Raw genomic sequence first — 18742 nt, 5'->3', positions numbered from 1 at the left:
TCACCAGCGTTTACAGATGCATCATAGAAAGCGTAATGGCCTGGTACGGCAACTGCTTTGCCCAGGACCATAAGAAACTACAGAAGGTTGTGTGCAAGGCCCAGACCATCATGAAATATGAAAGCCAACCTTCCATCTATGGACTCCATTTACATGGCTTGTTGCCACAGAAAGGCTGCCAGTGTCATCAAAAACCCATCGAACCCTGGTAATGATCTCCTACAACCTCTTCTGCCAGGCAGGAGAGAGAGAAGCTAGAACACATGTACTAGGAGGGATGTCGTCTGGGGCAAGTGGGACTTGTACAAGAAGGACGGGTTATATCTAAACTGGAAGGGTACCAATATCCTGGAAGGGAGGGTGGTAGAGCTACTTAGGAGGGTTTAAACCAAATAAAATGACTGAGGAGGAGTTAGAGACTAAGGCCAGTAGGCTGAGAGGAAGAACAAATGGAAAGGTTACTGAAGATGGCAGGACTGGTAGTCTGAGATGTATTTTTTATATGTGAGGAGTATAAGAGGTAACACAGATACACTTAGAGCTTGGGTATATATATATATATCTATGATGTTGCAGCTATTAGAAACTTAGTTGAGAGAGGGACTAGTATCTTAACATTCTGGGATTGGACATTTCAGGTGAGAAAGGGTGGGCGAGTTATATTACTGATTAGGGAGAATATCGCAGTTGCACTGAGGGGAGGACACCAGTGAGGCCTTATGGGTAAGCTCAGGAATAGTGCAATCACTATTGATGGGATTGTACTACAGGCCTCCCAGCAGCCAGCATGTGATAGAAGAACAGATATGTGGATAGATTATGGAAGAATGTTAAAATAATGGGGTTGTTGGGGTCAGTGATTTTTAAACTTTCCCTATATTGATTGTGTCTTGTTTAGTCCGAGGGACTAGGACAGGGGGAAGTTTAAGTTGGGGGAGGAAGGGGCAATGGTCTAGTAGTGTTAATGCTGGACTGTTAACCCAGAGACTTAGGTAATGTTCTGGACACCCAGGTTTGAATCCTAGTATGGCAGGATTCCAAAAAAAAAATGTAGTCCTCTGAACCCCTCCTGTGACTAAACAGGATACAAAAATTTCATGCAAGACCCAAACAATTTCCTCACCTACCTCCCTCAACATTCTGTCTAATGGTGACCATGAATCTATTGTCGATTTCAGAAAAAAACCCATCAGGTTCACTAATGCCCTTTAAGGAAATTGTCAGCCTTACCTGGTCTGGGGTACATGTGACTCCAGGCCCACAGCAATGTGGTTGACTCTTAACCGCCCTCTAAGTTAGGCAGCAACTGCTGGCCTGGCCAGTAGTGCCCTCATCCTGTGAATGAATTTTTTTTAAAAAAAGGACAAAGAAGGAAATTTATGCATGGGACTGGAGAAAGTGGATGAATTTCTTAGACTATTTTGCATCAGTATTCACAAAGGAGAAGGACCTGGTGGATGAAGAGTCTTGGGAGGGGTATGTTGATATTCTCGGGCGTTTCCGAATGAAAAAAGGTGTTGGGTATTTTGAAAAGCATTAATGTAGACAACTTCCCCCAGGACCTGATAGGATCTATCCCAGAATGTTGAGGGAGGTAGGTGAAGACATTGCTTGGGTCTTGTACGAAATCTTTGTATCCTGTTCAGTCACAGGATAGGTTCCAGAGGACTGGAGAATAGCTAATGTTGTTCCTTTGTTTAAGAAGGGCAATGAGAATATTCTGGGAAGTTTATAGGGTGGTCAGCTTTATGTCAGTGGTAGGGAAATTGTTGGAGAAGATTCATAAGGATAGGATTTACTGGTGATAGCATGGTTTTTGCTGGGAAGGTCCTGTTTCACCAACCTCATTGAGATTTTTGAGAAAGTGACAAAAAATGAATGAGGGTAGGGTGATAGATATTGTCTATATGGACTTTAGCAAGGCCTTTGACAAAGTCCCTCATAGCAAACTGATACAAAAGTTGAAGTCGCATGCGATCCTGGTAAGGTCTGACTTGGTCATAGAAGACAGAATAGCAGTGGAAAAGTGTTTTCTTGACTTGAGATCTGTGACCAGTGGTGTTCTTCATGGCAGAACCCTTGATAGCATCAATATACAGATGCATCTGGGCATACATGTCCACACTTTTCTGGAGGTGACAACTCCGTGGATAAGGTGGTTGAGAAGACATGTGGTATGCTTGCCTTCATCAGCTGGGGCATTAAGTATAAAAGTTAGCAAGTCATGTTGCTGTCACACAGAACTTTAGTTGGACCACATTTGGACTAATGTGTATTGTTTCAGTCACCACACAACAAGAAGGATGTGGAGGCTTTGGACTGGGTACAGAAATGGTTTACCAGGTTGTTGCCTGGTTTGGAGGATATTAGCTTTGAGGAGAGATTGGACAAAGTTGGTTTGTTTTCACTTAAATATCGAAGGATGAGGGGCGATCTGATAGATGTTTACGAAATTATTACAGGCTTGGATCGAATGGATAGTCAGTCTTTTTTCCCAGGGTAGGAATGTCAATTATTAGAGCACAGGTTTAAGGTAAAAGTGGCTAAATTTAAAGGAGATTGGAGAGGCAGTTTTTTTTTTTAAAGGTAGTAAATGCCAGAAATACTGCCAGAGGAGTTGGACGCAGATATAATAGCAATGTTGAAGGGTCATATTAACCAATATATGAACAGGCAGGGAACAGAGGGATACGGATTTTATAGAAGCAAATGTTTTTTAATTTAGAAAGGTGTGTCAAAGCAAGTTTGGTCGGCCAAAGGTCTGTTCCTGTGCTGTACTGTTCTTTGTTCTAATTTCCCTGGGTACATGCTGCTTCAGTGCTACGTTTAAGAACTGAACATAGAAGTTTTCACTCTTGCATACTTTGAGCAAGTTGTGCTGCCAATTTTTCTTGATGTTTATCTGAGCTATTTGAGGCCTGAATCTGTAAGATGTTTCCATGACCAAAACATCCATTATTTATACATCTATCTATACTGTGCTTTGCTTTAGTTCAGGCTATCTCAAAACATTTTACAATTTGAAGTGCAATCACCATTGTAATTAAGGATAATAGTGAGTGAAAAGATTCTTATTGAATGAAGAGAAAAAAACATCCAGAGTGGCAAAGATTATGAAGAGAATTAGTCGAGTTGCACAGAATAGTTTTAATAGGATAAGTATTGTTTAGGTACTTTCAAACCAGAGTAATGGTGGTAATGCACAGATTTACAGGGTGATAGAATCTGATTCACTAGTAGCTTTTTAAAAGAAATTAATGAATACTTGAAGGGGAAGCCTTGCAGAGCTATGGAGAAAGAGCTGGATTTGGGGTGCCTAATTAGATGCTCTTTAAAAGATCCAGCATTGGCAGAGGGCCAGTGGCCATCTCCTCTGTCTTAAGATTTCTATTCTGATTTCTATTTGTACAAGCCTGTTTTCAAACAAAAATGTGAATGTTTTTCCTAAGCAATTGTACAACTTTTGTTTCTGCTCATTTTCAAGCTGGTGCTAAATTCTTCCTGCTTTTTTAAAAATATAAAATAAGTTGCTTTCTATTTTCTCACTCCTGCTGAGAACTTGTATACTTCCATATCTGGCTTTACTGACCCATTTATCCCCAGCCCTAGCTAATGACATCTGAAATTTTTTTGACTCGTTTTCTGGAATTGGGGAAAATCCTAAACAGCTAAAGGGTATGGTTCCTAAGGGATTGCATATGAGGCAGTGCTAGGGCAGTGATACATAAACTGAAACCATTTTAACATGTTTGGCAAATTCAACCTTTGTTTTTATTTTGGTTGGATTACAGACCCAACATGAAGTGCTTTTTAAATTGTGTACAGATGGACTTGCATCTTTATTTTCCAATCCTCTATGCTAATCTAGAGCAGTTATTAGAACATGCTTGCTGAATGGAATCTAGCTTGGCCAGTGTATGTACATGACCAACATCCTGCTGACTCTGGAAGGAAGGGCACTGGAAAAGGTCTGTCACTGGAATCCAGTGATGGGTCAGTGACTTCAGGCAGGAGGAATTTCTTGTCCTTATGGAGCAACAACAACGCATAGGATCAGTGGACTACCTTCATTGTTCTATTTATTGGGATCTTGCTGTTTTTCTTTATCTTTTCCATCTTTAGTTTGCAGCTGAGAGTTGAAGATGACCATGGGACTGTGGACATCAGCTGCTTTTTTTTTGTAAAAAATGGAAAGAACAAACAGGTTTGTATATAGCACGTGGCCCAGAAGTTTAATTTTAAGTTTATTATCATTCGAGAACACTAGACATTTCTGCTTTGGAGACGCATTATACTCGAGGCTGACAGATGTTTGGATGTTAAAAAGGGTGGATTAAAACAGGGAGGCTGGTGCCGACTCATCTAACAAGGAATGTTGGAAAAACACAAGCCAAAGTTTGAAATGGTTTAAATTTGTCAGAAGGCATGTGTCTATAAAAGCTTAGGATAGAGCTTTGATTGTTCTGTGGTTAGCCTCCTCTTTCAAACCTTTTGAAAGTTTGGAGAACAGAACTCTAGGCATAAAAATTAAGTGAATGTTCTTGGAGCCTACTGGAAGCATTGACTGATGCTTTCAGAAATCAAGAAAGATATGATCCTGTGTGCCTGTGCTACTACATATCATTGAAACTGTTTAAGTGAACTAGCCAGTTAATCTAATTTACCCCTTAACTGTCTGCCTGTCTATGTTGAATGGGGGCAGTGACAAAGGTGATTGGGCTTAAATCATCAACTTTAATTAGATTACCTTGTTGCAGAGTCATAAAGTCATACAATGTGGAAACAGACTCTTTGGTTTAACCAGTCCACACCGACCATGTTCCCAAACTAAACTAGTCCCATCTGCCTGCACACCCCTCTAAACCTTTTCTATCTATGAACCTATCCAAATGTCTTTTAAACGTTGTAACACATGAACCACCAAAATAAAAAAGTTGCCCCATTTGTCCTTTTTCAAATTTTTCTCCCCTCACCTTTAGAAACATGCCCCCTTGTTTGAAACTCTCTACCCGAGGGAAAATATCCTGTCATTCACCTTATCTATGGCCCTCCTGATTTTATAAACTTCAATAAAGTCAGCCCTCAACCTCCTAAGCTCCAGTGGAAACAGTCCCAGTCTTTCCTTTTTATTTTAAAAATCTCCAATCCTGTCTGAACTCTCTCCATTTTAATAATACTCTTCCTAATAACAGGGTGACCAGAATGTGCATAGTACTCCAGAAGAGGCCTCACCTCTTGTCCTGTGCAACATCAACAAAAGTGTCCCAACTACTATAGTGAAAGGTCTGAGCAAGAAAGGCAGTGTGCTAAATGCCATCTTGACTACCCTGTCCACCTGTGACGCAAATTTCAAAGAATTATGTACCTGAGCCCCTAGCTCTCTCCATCCTACAACACTACCCAGGGCCCTACTATTATTTGTATAAGACCTCCCTTTGTTTGTTTAACCAAAATTCAAAAACTTTCATTTATCCAAACTAAACTCCATTGTCCACTCCTCAGCACATTGCTCCAGTTGATCTAGATCTCTTCGTAACCTTAGATAACCTTCACTGTCTAGTATGACACCAATTTTGGTGTCATCTGCAAGCTTACTAACCATGCCTCTTTACATTCTGATTGTTTAACTTTGTATTAATTTTTTTGTTTAAGCTGTAAGCTTGATGTCTGATATTAGTCATTCATAAAATCTGATGAGGAACCATTGGGGCAATTTGGAGAATCATTGAATATTTTAATTTTACTGCATTGTGAATACTGGCTTAGGAAAGCTGATTCGATCTGTCTTGTGTCACAAAACAGTAACTTGCTGACCTATGCTAACCCTGATGCAGTGCTACTTCAAATTTTAAATCATCCATGGCTATGGTCCTTATCTCTAACCACCTCTGAGATACTTCAATTCTGGTCTCTTCATGACTGTCCTTGGCACGTTTTTGCCGTCACTACCTGGATCCTAAACCCTTCAATTCCCCTTGACACTCCTTCACCTGTTTGCTGTCTTTCCTCCTTTTAAATATACTCTTTGAAACTTCTCTCTTTGTCACTTTTGATCATCTGTTCAAGTATCTCCAAGTGGTTCCATGTCAAACTTTTTTCTGAAAACATGCTGGTATAGTGCCCTGGGGCAGTTTCTTTTAACATTAATGTAGAAATGCAGGCTATTATTTAAGTTTGTGCCCTAGTTATTTATTGTGAAACCACCTCAGTTGCCTCGGGGTTTGGCTGTGTTGCGGTTTAGCAACAACGGTAATTACCACCACATCTTTATGACTAAGTGCAGACATCTGGAACTGTCAATGCCCTGTCCAGGAATCTGACTGCATATAATTGGAAATATGAATAATGACGAGTCTGATTTCCTAAGTACCTCACCCATTGTGATGTAATTGTGTAGAATCTGGACTATGTTGATACTATTCCATTCTGCTGTTACTGCTCCCAAAGTACGTCTAAGGGCAGTAAAATGCTTTGGGACATTTTGAGGTTGTGAAAGTTTACATTGAAATGTAAGTCTGTCTGTTTTTATTACTTGAATTAACTCTTAATTAATAGAAGGTTTATTTTGTTGCAAAATTAGAAATGTCTAGAATAGGTAGTGTAACAAATGATTGGGAGAGATGCATTCAATTTTCTGTGGCACAGTGATTGAAATGTTTACTTTCCCGCACCTCCCCCTTTAATTACTGGGTCTAGTTGAGTTCAGACTTATGAACAGATGTCGGGTCTGCTGGCCGCTAAACTGAGAAATGTATAAAAATAAAAATTGATGCTGTGCTGGTCTCCCCATCTATGCATCATATTCTTCAGTCATTTTGTAGAAGTGCATTGATTTAAATAAAAATCCCTCTGTTGGTAAAAGGTAAATTGTTTGGGATGGAGGTTAGAGAGGCTGCAGACAGTATTTTGGGATGAGGGGTTAGGCAGAATAGAGAGTGCAAGATGCAACATCGGCCCTTAGTAGAGATTGCACTGTTCTTGAACCTGTATTCTGGTCTAAATAAACAACTCTCAAGTTGCAAGTGAAATGTCCATGTCCCAGAGGAAGAAATTATTTAATACTTGATATATTTTGGCTTTCTGATTAAATGTCTGTTTAACATGCAAACTCAGTTCTACAAATATTGCTTTGTGTGCCTGAGTAATGTGCATTAGAATTTGTATATTTGTCTCCTGGTAACTGGGTGATGCAGGCTGGTTGTGACCTCTTCCTTCCCTCTTTATTCCTCTATCAGATGCTACCTCCTCCAAGAAAATAAATGCAATTTGTAGCATCCAATGTACACTTGTGGTATGAATGCAGTGTGACCTTTTGCTGTGATTCAGTGCAACTGTGTTCCATCTTTTTGGGCTGCAAGTCATTTTGTATTTTTTAAAAGAATGGTATGTTGTGTTCTGTTTTCACTCCAATGGGATGTGGACTGAACAATTTGTCCTGTTTTGACAGTGTGGGCAGTACTGTTAGATTGATGTTCTCCCTAGGGGTTGGGGGCAGACGCAGTATACTTTTTCTCCTTTTCCTTCCCATGCAACCATTTAAAAGTAAATCATTGTGGAGTTTTTAGGCTTTGTTTGAAACTGGCTGTGTATTAAATCCCAAAACCAAAGTCTCGATTAAAGCATGTTTTAAACAAAAAGCATCAAAAAAGTCCCCTGTTAACTGTGCTGGAATACATGCCTGGTCTTGCCTGCAGACTCTTTGTCTTAAGAGGGTTATTTGGTATTTAAAACCTGTCTCGATCAACAGAATTAACTTTGCATCTCACAGGGTCCCTGTATTGTGGGCATATTAGGAACCGTTTACCCTGAGGTTCCTGCTGTGAGCTTGTGTGGGCTGTGCAGAAGCATGGACCTCCTGCACTTCAGCTGTACCTTGGTTTTAGCAAACTCACCACTGGATCAACTTCAGAGTGGTTCTTAAAATGCAGTCTATAATGCTAGGGGTCTAATCCATTCATGACCCCAGGCTTAAACACTTGACATTCAACCTATGCAACTGTAAATCATTACACAAAACTTTACTTTGTAGAGCAACATGCAATGTTTAAAAAATTAGTGTGTAACTAACCCTGAGAAACTAGTAAAGATTATAGTTGGAAATGTGCTATTTCCTCTACTACATTAGCCTGGTTTGCCAGTTCTCTGTCCTGCCTGAGTATAAAAGCTGGTTACTGTATTTACTGTAAAACCAAGACTAGTCTAAATGAAAGTGGCATGTCAGTGCACTTTGAAATGACATGGGACGCAGAAATGAGGGCACTGTTGAGCATTATTCATCCATTCTCTTGTGACCTAGTTGTGGACTTGAGCAAGATTTCATACTCAATTAATCCTTTTCCCCCCCAAAAATGTGGTCCCGACACCACTGATGAGTAAAGACACAGTGTTAGCAGCACTTGCTCTGTTAATGCAGAGGGAGTGTCTTATTACAAAAACATTGATTTGTACAGCCTGCAGCATGCTGGGGCTGATGCTAAACACTGCAGTGTCATTTTGCTGTAAAATCAAGGATGCACTAGCAAGACCTGCAGCTAACAGGTGGCCTGGCAGATTGCGAACTCGTTTTTTTTGAGTGAGAGTCACTTTCCTCTTTTATCTCTGGAGGTGTGCAGTGTGGTGATTATTTGATCTGTCTTTTCAGCAACTATGAATCAAAAATATTGACTGCATTCTTACTGCTGCTCGGGTACCATGAAGCTGGAAGATGTGCTAATGATGAACGCTGAACAAAGCTGCACTGAGAGAGTAGCAACAGCAGTTTTTCTGCTGCATGGTGCAGAATTTCACAGGGTTGTGAGGGGGAGGGGTGATTTGTTCTCGGTCAACAAATCGATGGAAAGAGATTGATGGGAAAAGCTGTGCTGGAAGATGTATTGCATTGTGGACTTTTGGTTTTATATTTTAACTGATAACGGTACACGGTTTCAGAATCTAAAGCTGTGTAGCATCTGGTCGGCAGTGTTACTCTTTTGTTTGGAAGCTTGTGTTCAGCAAAACCACTTGGAGAAGTAAGCCGTATGGGGAAAAATGACCATATAATGAGATTTGATTCTCTTTGAATCTGTGTTTTTCGTTGGGTTTTTGTGCTTGTGTAGAATTGTGTTGCAACTTCACAACAGAAATTTGTAAGTTTTGAATAAAATTTTTTTTTTGGAGCTGGCTGGTGTTTCACTCCAATCGGATACTGATGGCTGCATGGTGTATTTATTACATGGGCATTTTTATTTAGTGTTCTGGTGCATACTTTTAAACATTTTAATGTGACAGTCACATTATTTTAACTTGCATTATAATTGAAAGGTTCATTAATCTCCTCCTGAATTTTCTCCTTTGTCTATGCAGTATCATCTGAGCTCTCGTTTGAAGAAAGAGAAGAATTAGAAAACATTAGACGGAGGAAAAAAGAACTGATGGCTGACATTGAGGTGGGTTGGCCTGGTTTAATTACTGCTGCAATCCCCAACTCTTAGATCTCCATGCTTCTCAACTGTGACCTCTTGGTATATTGCCCACTTGGTCTGAGCTATGCGTGCAGCTGCTGGTGTCCTAGGCTCTGGAATTACCTCCCAACCATCTCCCTTTCTTCTCTCCTTTTTTAAGACACTGCTTGACCAAATATTCAGTCACCTGTTCGAATGTCCCCTCCTTTGGTTTGGTGTCTTTTTCTTTTCTTTTGCATTTGATGTACTCCTGTGAAGAACCTTGTTTTTTGCCTCAAGTATTATAACAGACCTGTTGCTGACCTCCCACATTCTATTCTCAATAATGTGATGCCACCCAAAACCTTGCACTGCATTCTGTCCAGTTGTCATCCTTTTGCTCACTGACCTAATTGGCTCTTGGTGTGGGGGAGATTGGAGATTGATTTTTACAATGTAAAAATACCTGTTTACATACTCCTCCGTATCTGTTGTCCCTTCCTGTCTCTGTAATATCCTTATATCTTCCACAACCCTCTTGAGATTTCTGCACTCCTCATAATTCTGGCCTCTTTGAGTATCCCCAGCTAGTTCTCTCTCTGGTGCCTGTGCCTTCAACTGCCTGAGCCCGAAGCTATGGAATGTCTTCCCTAAATCCCTGTGCTCCACCTCCTTTCAAGACGTTTCTTAAAACCTACCGTTAACCATGTTAAGGAACATCTGCCTCATGTCTCCTTTATGTCAAATTCTGTCTTTATAATGCTATTCTGATGTGCCTTGGAATATTTTGCGATTAGAGTTGCTATATAAATACCAGTCACTGCTTTATTAAGGCCTAATATCTTGTACGTCCTTTTTTGTATACTCGTTGCATGTTGTGTGGCTTCCATTTATTACCATGGACTCCATTTACATCAAGGTCAAATTGCATTTGGGTGTATTGATTTTTAAGCTTGATTTGATCTCTGCATTAATGCAAAACCCTGCTGTGAGCTGGGCGATGGTTTAAAATTAATGAACTTGTCCAGAGTGTGCTAGTATGCATGCTGCCATAGGCTACCATTAGGAAAAGGAGACCACTGGGAATTTCACAAGGACCTGGTGAGACAGATTCTAATCTTCTCTTTGATCCATTTGAATTTCTGTGCATCTGCATTGACATTGACCTAAACTTTGAACAAATTCACATCTTAAAAGCCCTCTATAGTTTAAAGTATGCTTACGCTCTGTCTCTGTGGCAACACATTTAGAAGCATATTTGTAGAAGATTACATTGTATTTGAAGTGGCAGCAACAATTTTTTTTTGTCTGCTATATATAGCATTTGTAAATCCTGTATGGTTTTTTCTATGTTCTTGCAAAATATGCAATGGCAACTACAATCCTCCAACTTAATACTGAGAATTCTAGACTCATGTTGTTATTTCCGCATTGTCTCTTATATCCATGTTGCTGTTGAAGCTTCGTTTACTGACCATTCGTCGTTGTTCTGAGAAGGGGATTAAGCTGCCAGTTTCTTGAATTTTTGCCATGTTTTGTAGGTCCATATTTTTTTTTTACACTTGTTTAAACTCTGGATGTAGGTTTGCTTGCTGGCCTGGAAGGTTTGTTTTCAGATGGTTTGTCACCAAACTGGGTGACATCAGTGATCCTCCAGATGAAGCACTGGTGGCATGGCCCACTTTTTCTATTTGTGTTTCGGTTTTCTTGGATTGGTGATGCCATTTCCTGTTATTTTTCTCAGGGGGTGGTAAATGGGATCCAAGTCACCGTGTTTGTTGTTAGAGTTCTGGTTGAAATGCCATACTTCTAGGAATTCTCGTGCATGTCTCTGGTTGGCTTGTCCTAGGATGTGTTGTCCCAGTTGAAGTGGTGTCCTTCCTCCTCTGTATGTAAAGATATTAGTGAGAGTGGGTCATGTATTTTTGTGGCTAGTTGATGTTCATGTATCCTGGTGGCTAGTTTTCTGCCTGTTTGTCCAATGTAGTGTTTGTTACAGTTCCTGTAAAGTATTTTGTAAATGACATTAGTTTTGCTTGTTGTCTGTATAGGGTCTTTCAAGTTCATTAGCTGCTGTTTTAGTGTGTTGGTGGATTTGTGGGCTACCATAATGCCAAGGGGTTTGAGTAATCTGGCAGTCATTTCCAAGATATCTTTGATATAGGGGAGAGTGGCTAGGGTTTCTGGACGTGTTTTGTCTGCTTGTTTGGGTTTGTCGCTTGGATTCCATTTACCACCCCCGAAGAAAATGAACAGGCATTGGCATCACCACAGGAAATGACAACACTGACCGAAGAAACCTAAATGCACGAATAGAAAGCTGGCCATGTCACAGTGCTTCATCCGGAGGCACACTGATGTTGTTACCGAGTATGGTGATGTAACATCTGAAAACGAACCTTAAGCTCAGTGAGCAAACCTACATCCATAACATCAACCTGAGCTACAAATCTCACTAGCTGTATAAACCTTTTAAATTAAAAAAAAGTCTCTGCTGTTTACTCCATTTTGAAACTCTTATCTAGTGCATGTCCCCTCTCCTTATTGTCCTCCTTCTTTTCAAGCAGCACTTCAGTTCACTACATTGTCTGACTCAACCTGAAGTATCTACAGTTGTCTTTTTTTTCTAATTGCAAGACCCCTTTAGGAAAGAAACATTCGTTACTTCCTGGCCTTGAAACAAACTACAACACTGTTGTTTTTTATCTGAATGTACGTCGATTTTCTTAGACCAGAACCAATATAAGACAATCAGACCTCTCTTACAAGCTGTATCCCACACTATTGTATTTTGGGTGTCCCATTGTCCTCTGGCATACATTATATCTATGGCGAGTGATTTGTCACTTGAGATGTTATTTTCACTGTCATCTTCGTGCAAGACAGTGATACTTTGGGAACACTTGTTTAATGTGATAAGTTTAGAAATCTAACTGTACTGTTCTAATTTGTGTGACAGCAACGATAGTTGAACAGTGTATCATAATGCGCTTGACTTGAGTTAATTCTTCAACTTGCTGCCCCAGATTTTGTCATCACATTTTCATATTGCTTCACAATTATTGTTCTTTTTATCCTGGGAGATATGTTTGAATTATGAGGAGGGAGGAATAAAGGAGTGATTTATTTTGTGGTATCATTAGATCAAAGCTGCTTGCTATGTAAATGAGGCTTGCTTTATTGGGTTTTTACATTTCATCAATGACTTCATCTTCTGAGGTATCAGGGTTTGCAAATAATCTTGCTTTGGGGTAATGCAACATTTCTGTGCATGTATGCCTTTTAGAGCTATCTTGTAGAAAACTATAGTTCACTGTCTTATATATTTTACATTTAAATATCTCCTTTACAGAGGCTGAAAGATGAGATAGCTGAAGTAATGAGTGAGATTGAGACACTGACTTGTACTGATGAAAGGTGAGTTGGAAGTTCTTATTCCAACAATTCCCAATTTTTAAAAAAATTATCTTTAATTTTTTGGAGGGCATGTAGGGATGTGTGTGTGTCTGTGCAGGATTTTCTTTTAAGTCTGTGAAGAAAAGTGCTGTTGTTTCTTTTGTTCATGTTTCATTCAAGACCACAGGGTTTGGCACAAACTGCTACTTTTATAAAAAAGACTTAATTTAGAATAATCAATAAACATGCATGCACCACCTTACCCTTCCACCCTCGAAGATGTTCTGCAAGTATATATTGTTTGGTCACATTTCCTGAGAAATTTTACATGTCTGTTTAACCCTGCTCTGTGGGAATGATCATTAAAATGACAGCTGTTGGTTACATTTTGAAGCTGAACTGTACTGTAAACACCCCTTTTCTCTCACTTTTCACATGATTTACTATTGATTTATTCCAAGCTTGAATTCTGTTCTGGTTTTGCTGTATTTAGACACTGCTTCAGTATTTGAGGAATCACAGTGTTCAACATTCTTCATTCACCAGTGAGCATCCCCACTTCAAGACCTTGTCATGGAGAAAAAGTGATTGAAGCAGCTAGAGACTTTTGTCCCTGGGATGCTACCCTGAGGGGCTTTGTTGTGACAATGTCCTAGGAATGAGATGATTGACTTTCAACAACCATAACCATGTTTCTTGGTGCCAGGTCTGATCTGACCAGTGGAGCATTTTCCCCAATTCCCCTTGATTCTTGTTTGGCCAGATCTTCTTGATACTGCACTTAATCAAATGCAGTCTTGTCTCATCTCTGGTGTTCAGCTTTCTCACCCATGTTTGGACCGAAGCTGCATTGTGATCAGGAGCTCAGCAACCTTGGCAAGAGTGAGGGGGGCCTGACTGTGTGTAGATTAGAGCAAATCATATTTTTATTTCTCTTTTATGTTTAGACTGGAACCAATTTGGTTGTAACTTTGGTCAGATGGCTAATGCTGGCATTTACTGCTGGCCTTCTAATTTAAATGTTACTCCCATATTTATTCTCTCAGTTTGGGAAGTTGGTAGTTTGGGGGTGAAGGGAAATGACACACATTAATGCTGACAGTTTTAAAGAGTTTGCAGCAATTGCATTTTGTCTTTGGTAACAAAATAACATGCCTCTATGTTTAACAATAATTTCAATGTATAGAGGTTCCATAATGCAGTCCTATATTCCAAAGTGCTTTGCAGGAGCATTAACATGAAATTTGGCACAAAACCACATAATGAGATATTGGGACAGACCAAGTAGATTTGATGGATTATCTTAAAGGAGGAGAGTTTCGGGAAGGAATTCTTGTGCATGGGGCAACTTGAGGCGTAGCTGCTACCTCTGGAGTGAAGATGATCAGGAACGTGCAAGAGACATAGTGTAGAGGATCTCAGAGTCCTTAGTTGATTGTGGTGCTAAAGGAGGTTCCAAAGTTAGAAAGGATGAAAAGTCATGGAAAGATTTAAACAGAATGATGATGACAACAACTTGTATTTCCTAACTTAATAAAACCTCCCAAGCCCCTTCACTAGAGTATTACAAAACAAAATATTTCAATGAGCCACATGAAATATTGGGGCATGTGACCAAATGCTTAGTTAAGCAGCAGGTTTTAAAGAGTATCTTAAGAAAAGAGAGAGGGAAGCAAGTCAGAGCTTTAAAAGCAAAGGTGCTGGATGACTATAGGAAAATGCAGATCAATGGTTTTATCCCCATCCTGTGCTGAGGTTAGGCAGTCATGTTTGACTAATGGAAAGGGATCTCATTACGTTGACTGTTATTCCACTTAGTGAAGAAATAACTGTTTTCTACTGGATCAAAATGGATCTTTCTGTCCAGTAGCTCCTGTTTGAAGTTGGTAATTTGAAATTGGGTAACAAGAAGTTGTGATGTTCCTTTTTTGCAAATTGAGCTTCATTTTCATGCATAGAAAATAGCTGCTATTGTTTGCCATAGGAAGTTTCCATTAGCTGTAGAACAGACTTCACAATGAGAGGTGAGATAGACAAGAAAGAAATGGGGTGGAAGGAGAGTAAAGTGAGAATTTAGAAGAGGAAGACTGGCAGATATTGAACTAGGCTGTGTTCTTTCTGATTATCAATCCAGCTATTTACCTATCAATCTTTATAGAGTCATACAACATGGTTTATATGCATGACTTCTCGTCCTGCTGTTCCTTCTGTCTCCAGTAACAGTTCTAATTGGTCTGAGTCCAATCTTTTACATTTTAAAAGAAAAGCACTTATTTAGTACACGCCTGTCTTTCTCAAAGGAAATGGTGATGACCTTTAGAGCCTCTGGTCTCAACTGAGGAGCTGTTGGGCCAGGTATCATTCTGGCTATAGTTCTTTGCACTATGCCCAGAGCCTCAGTAACCTTCACGACCCACAAGAACGAAAGCTGCAGGATTATTTTGAATGGCTTTGCTGACTGTAGGTTGAAGATGGAACAAATGACCCACGGTTTCTGCTGCCTTCAGTGGAGACAGGTTGAGTGTAGGTTTGGCACTCACGTTGGTAACTTGGGGAGGAGGGCATTGCCGACTGAAAGGGAGTTGAATTCAGTTCATTTGTTGCAAATACGGAGGGATTCTGTGGTTTTACAGTCAGTCATTACAATAGGAGGTCGTCATTTGGCTCATTGAGTCTACACAGCTCTGTGTATTGTAGTCCAGTAAGTTCCATTCCCCCTGTTAGAACCATATGATTCTGCAAATTTATTTCCTTCAAACACCCTTCTAATTCACTGTTGAAATTGTAAATCTTTCACTCTCCAGTTAGACAGTGAGTTCCTAATCATTACTACAGTATTCACATGTAAATAAAAAGCTTCTCTCTTAACCCTCTTTGTATCTTGCACAGAAATTCTAAATCCATGCAAAATTCTACTGGAAGTGTCATCAGCTAATGGGATCAACTTTTCTTTACAACTTTGCACAATCTACATAAAGAAATAATAACAAAAACATAGAAGCAAGATTTAGACATTCAGCAGGACACCACCAACCAACTAACTACACTCCCCAAAAATTAGATATGGCTGATCATCCACCTCTCCAGCTTCTTCCCAGGCTTTCATAATTTTTTCTAGATATTAATGACATCAAAAATCTATCGATCTATATTGAATACCATCAATGACTGAGTTTCCACAGTCTGATGAATAAAGATACCATTTTGATTGAAGACATTCCTCCTCATGGCAGACCGAAATGGCTTGACCTTTATTCTGAGATGCTGTTCCCAGTTATTGAGCATTGATAGTGTTAACATCAGGCAGTAAAACTTGTTGCTCTGAAAGTGTGACCTGTGACTAACCAACACCAAATCATGACTCTGGTAACCCAGGCAACTCTGAGAAAGAAGCAGTGACTTTGAATTATTCTTTAGATTAGATTACATTACAGTGTGGAAACAGGCCCTTCGGCCCAACAAGTCCACACCGACCCGCCGAAGCGTAACCCACCCATACCCCTACATTTACCCCTTACCTAACACTACGGGCAATTTAGCATGGCCAATTCACCTGACCTGCACATCTTTGGACTGTGGGAGGAAACCGGAGCACCCGGAGGAAACCCACGCAGACACTGGGAGAACGTGCAAACTCCACACAGTCAGTCGCCTGAGGAATTGAACCCGGGTCTCTGGCGCTGTGAGGCAGCAGTGCTAACCACTCATTAACTTCACCTTTGCAGCCTCTGTCATGTGATTCCAGTCCAGATTAAATCACTGCAAGATTGACTGTGGACATTACCAATAACTGTTGGAGCCATTGAATATATTCAAGACAGAGAACAATAAATATCCAGATGCTAATGAAATCGAGGACAATGAGGATAAACGTAAGGTAGAAAATCAGCAAAATCTTATTGAATAGTGAAGTGGGCTCAAAAGGCTAAATCCTATTTCTTATATTCTTAATGGGATTCATGTCCCTGTGTTTATTAGATGGGAGAACAATCAAGTTGCAGTGCTGCAATCTCAATAGTAAAGGGTTAAAAACTTGTAATTCCTCACTTTTTTTTTAAATTCCTCTTTTGATTCTTGCAGTAAAACAACTCAGAGGAATAAACAAATGGCTATGGGGAGAAAGAAATTCAACATGGATCCCAAGAAGGTAATTAATTTTTTTATTCTGTTTCATTAGATTATTATCGCGTCATAGAGATGTACAGCATGGAAATAGATTATTCGGTCCAACTCGTCCTTGCTGACCAGATATTCTAAATTAATTTAGTCCCATTTGCCAGCATTTGGCCCATATCCTTCTAAATCCTTCCTACTCATAAACCCATCCAGATGTCTTTCAAATGTTGTAATTATACTAGCCGCTACCACCACTTCTGGACAAAAGTGAGGACTGCAGATGCTAGAAATCATAGTCTAGATTAGAGTGGTGCTGGAAAAGCACAACAGGTCAGGCACCATCTGAGGAGCAGGAAGAATCTTCTGGCAGCTCATTCCATACACACATCACTGTCTTCATGAAAAAGTTACCCCTTAGGTCCCTTTTAAATCTTTCTCCTCTCACCTTCAAGCTGTGCCCTCTAGTTACCCTATCCGTATTTCTTATGATTTTATAAACCTCTGCAGGGTTATCCCTCAGCATGTGATGCTCCAGGGATCATGGTTTCGTTGCGAAGAATTTAAAACGCCTTCTCCGTTCTCCTCTTTAGAATTCTAAAGAGGACTTAATACCCTTAGTGACTCGAAGGAAAGCCTATTGTTTGAGAGCCTCAGGTGTGGGGTGTGCAGGTAGGTGGAGTTTCAGTCTCAGCTCACCTCTGGAGTTCAGCTCTATTGTTCATATTTTGACTAAGCTGTAGTGAGGTCAGAAGGTGTGCAGCCCTGTTGGAACCCAAACTGAATATTGGTGGGCAGGTTATTGCTGAGAAAGTGCTGCTTAATAGTTCTGTTGACAATTTTTTTCTACCATTTTGCTGCTGATCAACTGTATAGGAGCAAGGTTAGATTTGAAGCAAAAACAGAAATTCTGGAAATGCTCAGCAAGTCTGGCATCATCTGTGGACAGAAATTAGAATTGATGTTTCAGGCCCAGATATTTGGGGGAGGGTGATGGAGATTTAATGTGTGTATGAAAAGAGTATTTGCAGAGTTTATTTTAATAGAGGTGAAACAGAAATTTAAAAAAAATCATAAATAAGATGTGGATGTTGCTGACGAAGCTGTGCATTTATTGCCCAAGTCTAATTGCCCTTGAATATTTGTGAGCTGATGTTTTGAGCTATCTACATGGTAGAGATTCCTGCAGTGCTGTGAGGAAAGATGTTTCGTGATCTGAACCATACGACAACAAATCAACTGTGCTATAGTTCCTAGTCAGGATGGCAAATGGCTTGGAGGAACACTTACAGGTGGTGGTGATCCCATCTATCTTCTGCTCTTGTCCTTACAGGCGGTAAAGGAGGTGGATTTGGAAGGAGCCTTCAAAGGAACCTGAATGAGTTGCTGCAGTGCAGTTTATTGATGGTACGCGCTGTCATTGCGTGGTGGTGGAGTAAATGTTGAAGGTGTCAGATGGGCTGCCATTCATATGAGCTGCTTTGATCCAGGTGGTGTTAAGTTTTTAAAAATTTGTTGCAGCAGTATTTCATCACAGTCCTGACATGTGCCTTATAGATAGGCTTTGAGAATCAGATGAGTTGATTGATGCAGAATTCCTAGGATCCACCTGCTGTTGTAGCCACACTATTGTGCCCCGTCCAATTTAGTTTAATGGTCAGTGGTAACCCCCATGATGTTAATAATTTGTTTTGGTGGGGTGGGGGGGGGTGTTGTAGGTAGTGGAAATTCATTGTTGGTAATGCTGCTGAATGTCATGGGGAGATGATTAGATTCATTCTTGTTGGAGGTGGTCACAGCTTCGCATTTAGGAA

General features: G+C 40.1%; 1 protein-coding gene across 4 annotated transcripts in view; it reads left to right on the top strand.

Moving 5' to 3' along the window:
- cyth3a (cytohesin 3a) overlaps positions 1–18742 on the top strand; it is a 74378-nt gene that overhangs the window by 37335 nt on the left and 18301 nt on the right. For 3 of the 4 annotated variants that reach the window (XM_043711380.1, XM_043711383.1, XM_043711381.1), the window contains exons 2-4: positions 9343–9425; positions 12772–12836; positions 16896–16962. In XM_043711380.1, coding sequence (XP_043567315.1) covers positions 9343–9425; positions 12772–12836; positions 16896–16962 — 215 coding nt within the window. Of the gene's footprint in view, positions 1–6439; positions 6510–9342; positions 9426–12771; positions 12837–16895; positions 16963–18742 lie in introns of those variants that run through there. The other variant, XM_043711382.1, reaches the window with a different exon arrangement.

This window comes from Chiloscyllium plagiosum, chromosome 21 (genome assembly GCF_004010195.1).
Source record: "Chiloscyllium plagiosum isolate BGI_BamShark_2017 chromosome 21, ASM401019v2, whole genome shotgun sequence".
NCBI classification, from domain to species: Eukaryota; Metazoa; Chordata; class Chondrichthyes; order Orectolobiformes; family Hemiscylliidae; genus Chiloscyllium; species Chiloscyllium plagiosum.
This window is presented reverse-complemented; position numbering and strand designations above follow the sequence as displayed.